The sequence below is a fragment of the Micropterus dolomieu genome, linkage group LG09 (genome assembly GCF_021292245.1).
Source record: "Micropterus dolomieu isolate WLL.071019.BEF.003 ecotype Adirondacks linkage group LG09, ASM2129224v1, whole genome shotgun sequence".
NCBI lineage: Eukaryota > Metazoa > Chordata > Actinopteri > Centrarchiformes > Centrarchidae > Micropterus > Micropterus dolomieu.
In genome coordinates, this window is record NC_060158.1 from 3,719,501 (window position 1) to 3,727,667 (window position 8,167).

General features: G+C 49.5%; 1 protein-coding gene across 1 annotated transcript in view; it reads right to left on the reverse strand.

The window, feature by feature from the left end:
• Positions 1–56: 56 nt before the first annotated feature.
• Positions 57–8,167, reverse strand: part of dnai2b (dynein, axonemal, intermediate chain 2b) — a 12,022-nt gene continuing 3,911 nt past the window's right edge. Inside the window, exons 7-12 of the mRNA XM_046058827.1 lie at positions 6,874–6,996; positions 4,532–4,755; positions 4,077–4,212; positions 3,827–3,973; positions 1,764–1,988; positions 57–193 (exon numbers count right to left, since the gene is read on the reverse strand). Coding sequence (XP_045914783.1) covers positions 137–193; positions 1,764–1,988; positions 3,827–3,973; positions 4,077–4,212; positions 4,532–4,755; positions 6,874–6,996 — 912 coding nt within the window. The 3' untranslated portion in view covers positions 57–136. The remainder of the gene's footprint in view (positions 194–1,763; positions 1,989–3,826; positions 3,974–4,076; positions 4,213–4,531; positions 4,756–6,873; positions 6,997–8,167) is intronic.

Genomic DNA, 8,167 nt, shown 5'->3' on the forward strand with positions numbered 1-8,167 from the left:
TCCTGTAAATCAGTTTGGAGCTTCTGTTGAAAATAGTGAAATAAAGTTTCCCGCTCTGCTTTACAGAAACTCTCTTTATTAATAAAACTGAGTGTGTGACAGAACAAACACAAGTACAGAATAAATATTAACATGTTCACGGTGAAGTTTCTGCTTCGTCTTCCACTTCTTTTTCTTCACAGATGTCTTTCTCCTGATGAAGAACAACATTCAGTCAAACTGACCTTCAGAATGAAGAAGGAAACAGAAACGTACGAGTTCACTCTCTAGCTTCAAGAAAAGTTAAAATCATAGAGAATTAACTCGTTCAGGTGAACGACACACCTGAACGAGTTCCACCGGCTCAGGGTGGCTGGAGGATATGGACAAACGTTCTGAAGTAGGTGGACCTTGTTTTTAGAATATTTAACACAGAGGGAAGCTAGCTGTTTCCTCCTGTTTCCAGTCTTTATGCTAAGCTAGCTGTTTCCTCCTGTTTCCAGTCTTTATGCTAAGCTAGCTGTTTCCTCCTGTTTCCAGTCTTTATGCTAAGCTAGCTGTTTCCTCTTGTTTCCAGTCTTTATGCTAAGCTGAGCTAGCTGTTTCCTCCTGTTTCCAGTCTTTATGCTAAGCTGAGCTAGCTGTTTCCTCCTGTTTCCAGTCTTTATGCTAAGCTAGCTGTTTCCTCCTGTTTCCGGTCTTTATGCTAAGCTAGCTGTTTCCTCCTGTTTCCGGTCTTTATGCTAAGCTAGCTGTTTCCTCCTGTTTCTGGTCTTTATGCTAAGCTAGCTGTTTCCTCCTGTATCCGGTCTTTATACTAAGCTAGCTGTTTCCTCCTGTTTCCGGTCTTTATGCTAAGCTAGCTGTTTCCTTCTGTTTCCGGTCTTTATGCTAAGCTAGCTGTTTCCTCCTGTTTCCGGTCTTTATGCTAAGCTAGCTGTTTCCTCCTGTTTCCGGTCTTTATGCTAAGCTAGCTGTTTCCTCCTGTTTCCGGTCTTTATACTAAGCTAGCTGTTTCCTCCTGTTTCTGGTCTTTATGCTAAGCTAGCTGTTTCCTCCTGTTTCCGGTCTTTATACTAAGCTAGATGTTTCCTCCTGTTTCTGGTCTTTATGCTAAGCTAGCTGCTTCCTCCTGTTTCTGGTCTTTATGCTAAGCTAGCTGCTTCCTCCTGTTTCCGGTCTTTATGCTAAGCTAGCTGTTTCCTCCTGTTTCCAGTCTTTATGCTAAGCTAGCTGTTTCCGCCTGTTTCCGGTCTTTATGCTAAGCTAGCTGTTTCCTCCTGTTTCTGGTCTTTATGCCAACCTAAGATAGCCGTTTCCCCCTGTTTCCGGTCTTTATGCTAAGCTAAGCTAGCTGTTTCCTCCTGTCTATGGTCTTTATGCTAACCTAAGCTAGCCGTTTCCTCCTGTTTCCGGTCTTTATGCTAAGCTAATCTAGCTGTTTCCTCCTCTTTCCGGTCTTTATGCTAAGCTCGCTGTTTCCTCCTGTTTCCGGTCTTTATGCTAAGCTAGTTGTTTCCCCCTGTTTCCAGTCTTTATGCTAAGCTAAGATAGCCGTTTCCTCCTCTTTCCCGTCTTTATGCTAAGCTAGTTGTTTCCCCCTGTTTCCAGTCTTTATGCTAAGCTAAGATAGCCGTTTCCTCCTCTTTCCAGTCTTTATGCTAAGCTAGCTGTTTCCCTCTGTTTCCAGTCTTTATGCTAAGCTAAGATAGCCGTTTCCTCCTCTTTCTCGTCTTTATGCTAAGCTAGTTGTTTCCCCCTGTTTCCAGGTGGGGGGTTCTGACCTGGTTGACGTGGTCCTCCCTCTCGCTCCTCCTCCTCAGCTCCGACTCCACCACGCTGAAGAAGTCTTTCTCAGCTCTGGCAATCAGCTGATCAGGACTGTCCTCACCGTCCTCCCGTCCCCCGTCGTCCTCTCTGCTCTGCTCGGACCGGCTCCTCTCCTTCAGACGGATCTCTCTCTGCCGGGCCTCTAGGATCTTCTCTCGCTTCGTCTCGCGCTCGAACATCTGCACACAGACGGTTATTGATGAGGCCGCGAAACCGATCGGGTTTAATATCCTTGTTAATATTTGGAAAACAGACTGCAGTCTATGATGATTCACGGCTGGGTTAGGCTATAAATAAATGTCCTTAGTTTTGCTTGCTCTGTGCCGACCAGTCCACCTTTCTACCAGTCGAAATCTAGCTTGATCAGTCGTTATTAGAAGGTGCAAAACATTTAAATGGCCAATCCAGCCCATAAAGCTATGGAGCTTTGCACTTGCCAAAAAACTGGTTCCACCACAAAGGTGGAGGCTAAAAGGTTCTCAAAATTAATTGATTTTAGTCATGAGAGTTATGGCTGATTATAACTCACCCAGTCCAACCTGCCCAGCTCCTTTAAAGGGCCACTAAACCCCTAACAGGTAGATTTCCCCCGGCCATAAAGTGACTGAAGCCTCGACCTGTGACTTCAATAAGAAAAAGTACAAAAATCTGCCCGGTCAGTTGCTGTCTGGTCAGTTCTGGTCAGTTGCTGTCTGGTCAGTTCTGGTCAGTTGCTGCCCGGTCAGTTGCTGCCTGGTCAGTTGCTGTCTGGTCAGTTCTGATCAGTTGCTGCCTGGTCAGTTCTGATCAGTTGCTGCCTGGTCAGTTGCTGCCTGGTCAGTTGCTGTCTGGTCAGTTCTGGTCAGTTGCTGCCCGGTCAGTTGCTGTCTGGTCAGTTGCTGCCTGGTCAGTTCCTGCCTGGTCAGTTCTGGTCAGTTGCTGTCTGGTCAGTTCTGATCAGTTGCTGCCTGGTCAGTTGCTGCCTGGTCAGTTCTGGTCAGTTGCTGCCCGGTCAGTTGCTGTCTGGTCAGTTGCTGCCTGGTCAGTTGCTGTCTGGTCAGTTCTGGTCAGTTGCTGCCTGGTCAGTTCCTGCCTGGTCAGTTCTGGTCAGTTGCTGCCCAGTCAGTTGCTGTCTGGTCAGTTCTGGTCAGTTGCTGCCTGGTCAGTTCCTGCCTGGTCAGTTCTGGTCAGTTGCTGCCCAGTCAGTTGCTGTCTGGTCAGTTCTGGTCAGTTGCTGTCTGGTCAGTTGCTATCTGGTAAGTTCTGGTCAGTTGCTGCCTGGTCAGTTGCCGTCTGGTCAGTTCTGGTCAGTTGCTGCCTGGTCAGTTGCTGTCTGGTCAGTTGCTGCCTGGTCAGTTGCTGTCTGGTCAGTTGCTGCCTGGTCAGTTCTGGTCAGTTCCTGCCTGGTCAGTTGCTGTCTGGTCAGTTCCTGCCTGGTCAGTTCCTGTCTGGTCAGTTGCTGTCTGGTCAGTTCTGGTCAGTTCCTGCCTGGTCAGTTGCTGTCTGGGCAGTTCTGGTCAGTTGCTGTCTGGGCAGTTCTGGTCAGTTGCTATCTGGTCAGTTCTGGTCAGTTGCTGTCTGGTCAGTTGCTGTCTGGTCAGATTCTGTCTGGTAAGTTCTGGTCAGTTCCTGCCTTGTCAGTTGCTGTCTGGTCAGTTCTGGTCAGTTGCTGCCTGGTCAGTTGCTGTCTGGTCAGTTCTGGTCAGTTCCTGCCTGGTCAGTTCCTGTCTGGTCAGTTTCTGTCTGGTCAGTTGCTGCCTGGTCAGTTGCTATCTGGTCAGTTCTGGTCAGTTGCTGTCTGGTTAGTTGCTGTCTGGTCAGTTCCTGCCTGGTCAGTTGCTGTCTGGTCAGTTCTGGTCAGTTGCTGACCTGAATCTGAAGGAGTGAGCGGCGGCCAGGTGGTCTTTAGGTTGAAGGTGATAACCATGACTGACCGTGGGGACTTCTGAGAGTCCTGTCAACTCTCTGCCCCTAAACATCTAAAAACTTGACTTCTGGTTTCTCTGAGACTAAATCAGAGCTCAGGTCTGCTCCTCACAGCGGCCAGGAGGCTCTTCTCGTTCTTCTGGAGGGTCGACAGTCCGGAGCAGATCTCCAGCAACGTGGCTCCGCCCTGCTGAGAGCCGCACGCCACCAAACGCCCGTTATCCTGAACCCGGAGGCTGTACAGGGCCTCGTCACACACCTGAGGACCACAACAGAGAACAAAACCATCAACTGGGGACGTGTTTCATGACGGCTACAACTGAAAACCTGCTGACTCCTGAAAACAGATTTAAAGATGGCACCTTGAGACTCAGCGTGGGGTCGTTCTGTTTGAACAAGATGTCCCAGACGTCCAGCACGCCGTCCATCTTTACGGTGAAGAAGACGGAGGGTCTGACGGGACTCCAGCAGGCGTCCATCAGATACGACATCTGGTATCTGAGAAGAACAGATCACAGCAGCTCGAGTCAGGATGAGACATGATGAGACACGGGACAGACTGGGGTAGGAAGGACGAGTGAAGAAACGGTTTAACACAAGGTAAGAAAAGGACATGATAAAACTCAACATGACAGATGAAGAAACAAGATTAACCCTGATGAAAAGGACGGGACACAAGACCAAACAAGCAGAGACAAAACCAGATGAAACAAGAAGAGATGGGACAGACGGGAAGACAAGAGACGGCAGAGAGACCAGAAAGGCATCTCCATTTTTAAATGTAGAGGTACTGATGTGAAGTCCACATCCTTCCTACTTGGTCCACATGATGGAAGACTCCTTGATGTCCTCAGACCAGATGCGAGCCGTCCAATCCCCCACGGTGAGGAAGTTTTTGGGGAAGAAGGGGTTCCTCTGCAGGGCGTAGACAGGTCCGTGGTGACCGTCGTACGTACAGACGATCTTCTCTGCCGGCGTCTTTGCCTTCCTGTTGCAGGAGACGACCACGCCCTGCTCCGTCCCCACCATGAACTTAGTCGGCTGCAGAGACATCGGGGACAGAGACACTGAGGCTGAGACACAGATGTGAACTTGCAGTAACATAACCCGCCACCAGCAGGTCTGAGGTGGTACTGTCAAACAGAATGAGCAGAGCTGCACCGCTGTTGGTCTGCTGTAACGTGAGGCCAGACTAATGCAGTTCCAAACACCTCTATGAATCAGAACGGTCAGGCTGAAGTAGCTTCGCCCAGACTGGGGATCCTCTGCCTGAAGAGGCAAAACCACCACCGTGTGGGACCACCACAGGTGGTTTTGGCTTCCCACAATGAAATGAACATGATCGACTGCGATGTTGCCGTGTAAAATGCTCCGCTCATTAAAACTCCACCAGGAGGCGTTTTGGCTGCGTGTTCCCCGGGTGTTGCCGCTGCAGCCCAGAGTCGAAGAGTAACCCGCTAAGTCCACTGAGTCCGGCTGCGTCCTGATCGGTGCTTGTGAGTCGACCCGCACAAAAAGGACAAATCAACAACGTGCTCCGCTCCTGAGACACGAGACGCTTCCAGCGGCAGCAGAGGACGGAACAAAGCCGCGACGCAGCCGGACTCAGTGGACTTTCAGGGTAAAATACTTATTTATATTTGATTCTGATGCACTTTAAGTCTTATTTTGATGCAAAGATTTGTTCGTTAGCAGAAATGTAGCACAACATGGATGTGAAAGTCTGTTTCTTTCAATTTGAAAGTGCATTAAAAATATACTGTCCCTAAAATCAGTTAATAATTGTGATCTCAATATAGATTAAATTGTGATTATCATTTTGGCCATTATCGTGCGGTGGATCAGTGCCGCATCAGCAGTAACGTGGATCAGACTGTGGCCCTTCAGGCGGAGCTGGTTCTGAAGGTGAAGGTCCGGTTGGTCTGCATTCCCTCACCTGTGACCATGAACTCAGGTTCAGAGGACCTCCTTCATGCTGAGAGGAGCCAGTGCAGGGGTCTGATGCCCCTCAGCGCCTCCCTGTGGATGTATCGTTACTGAGTGAGAGACGCTCGGCTCGCTTCCTCTCCTCACAACAACTCCTTGACAGGTGCTGTTATAAGAGCAGCGTAACTCCTGTAAGGAATCGGGAGGTGCGTAGCGAGTGTTCGATGGTCCGGCAGATAGTAACGGTGAATGAAAGCGGAGGAAAATAAATGTGTCGGCTTCTCAAGACCAATAAAAGTCTGTTTCCCAAATAGCTGGAAAAGTGAAGCTCACTAAAGCCCCCCCCCTTCTGACTGCGAGCTGAACAGGAATTTAATTCAGTAAAGGTAATGTTGCTATAGACTGAATGAAACATGGTGCAGATATTTACAGCAGTATTTGTCAGGAAAGCTGACAGCTCGGATTTCGGAACACTAGCTGAATTTATAGGAAGTAGGCTGCATGTCATTACTGCCTCCCTGTGCAGTGTTGAGAACCTCAGGTAGCCTGCAGCTCGGTCCTGCTCGCGCACTGTACATGCTAATAGTTAACTCTTGTTGTTGGAACAGAAAGCGTGGTGCTGACCGTGGAGCAGCCGAGGTCAGCAAAGCAAATTAGTGATGCAAACGTGTCCCTTTTAAGCTGATGAGGAGACGTTTCTGTAGGATTTTAATGTGCAAACGAAACGCCTGGTTTAGTCCTTAAGCTGTATGTTTTTTTATTTATAATCTGCTCTAGCTTTTCCAACTATTTGTTCAGAGATATGGTAAAATTTATGTTTCACAAATTATGTGAAATTGCATTTTTGTCAAGTTTTCTTGGACACAACAGCGCTGCTGCTGGTACAGATTGTTTTGGGGTTTTATATTCAGACGCTTCACCTGCACTGCTACAACTCCATCCTGGGAGAAACAGCCTCGAGATCCTCCAGGACGAGCTGGAGGACGTGGTTAGAAAGAACCTTCCAGCTGCTTTGTGAAAGTCTGCTGCCACCGTGACCGTGACGTTTGATTGTGAATTTCTGGAGGTCAGGGTTTTTAGTCAGCCTGTTCTGGGTTGGCTCTGAATCAGCCGTCAGTGGACAGGTCTCAGTGAGATCTGGGACCCCCGCTTGGACTGGCGACCAAAGACACAACCCTCACAAGGGACAGACCAGAACCACGTAGAAGACAGGGGACCACAGATGAGCCTCACCATGGTGGACTCAAACTCCAGGGAGATGGCTCCTAAAGCTCGGTCCAGGTTCCCCTCTCTGCTCGGGTCCAGAACCAGGCGCTCTGTGGGCTCGCTCAACTTTCGGACGTCCCACCACAGAACCTGACAGAGACGGAGGAGGACGACTTTTTATTCTTTAACCACTGACAGTCATCAGTCCACCCGTCACTAAACAGTCTACATGTCTGTCATCGGTCTACATGTCTGTCATCGGTCTACATGTCAGTCATCAGTCCACCCGTCAGTCATCGGTCCACCCGTCAGTCATCGGTCTACATGTCTGTCATCGGTCTACATGTCAGTCATCAGTCCACCCGTCAGTCATCGGTCTACATGTCAGTCATCAGTCCGCCCGTCAGTCATCGGTCTACATGTCAGTCATCGGTCTACATGTCAGTCATCAGTCCGCCCGTCAGTCATCGGTCTACATGTCAGTCATCGGTCTACATGTCTGTCATCGGTCTACATGTCAGTCATCGGTCTACATGTCAGTCATCAGTCTACCCGTCAGTCATCGGTCTACATGTCAGTCATCAGTCCACCCGTCAGTCATCGGTCTACATGTCAGTCATCAGTCCGCCCGTCAGTCATCGGTCTACATGTCTGTCATCGGTCTACATGTCTGTCATTGGTCTACATGTCAGTCATCAGTCCGCCCGTCAGTCATCGGTCTACATGTCTGTCATCGGTCTACATGTCTGTCATTGGTCTACATGTCAGTCATCAGTCCACCCGTCAGTCATCGGTCTACATGTCAGTCATCGGTCTACATGTCAGTCATCAGTCCGCCCGTCAGTCATCGGTCTACATGTCAGTCATCGGTCTACATGTCTGTCATCGGTCTACATGTCAGTCATCGGTCTACATGTCAGTCATCGGTCTACATGTCAGTCATCAGTCCACCCGTCAGTCATCGGTCTACATGTCAGTCATCGGTCTACCCGTCAGTCATCGGTCCACCCGTCAGTCATCGGTCTACATGTCTGTCATCGGTCTACATGTCTGTCATCGGTCTACATGTCAGTCATCGGTCTACATGTCTGTCATCAGTCCGCCCGTCAGTCATCGGTCTACATGTCAGTCATCGGTCTACATGTCAGTCATCGGTCTACATGTCTGTCATCGGTCCGCCCGTCAGTCATCGGTCCGCCCGTCAGTCATCGGTCTACATGTCTGTCATCGGTCTACATGTCTGTCATCGGTCCGCCCGTCAGTCATCGGTCCGCCCGTCAGTCATCGGTCCGCCCGTCAGTCATCGGTCTACATGTCTGTC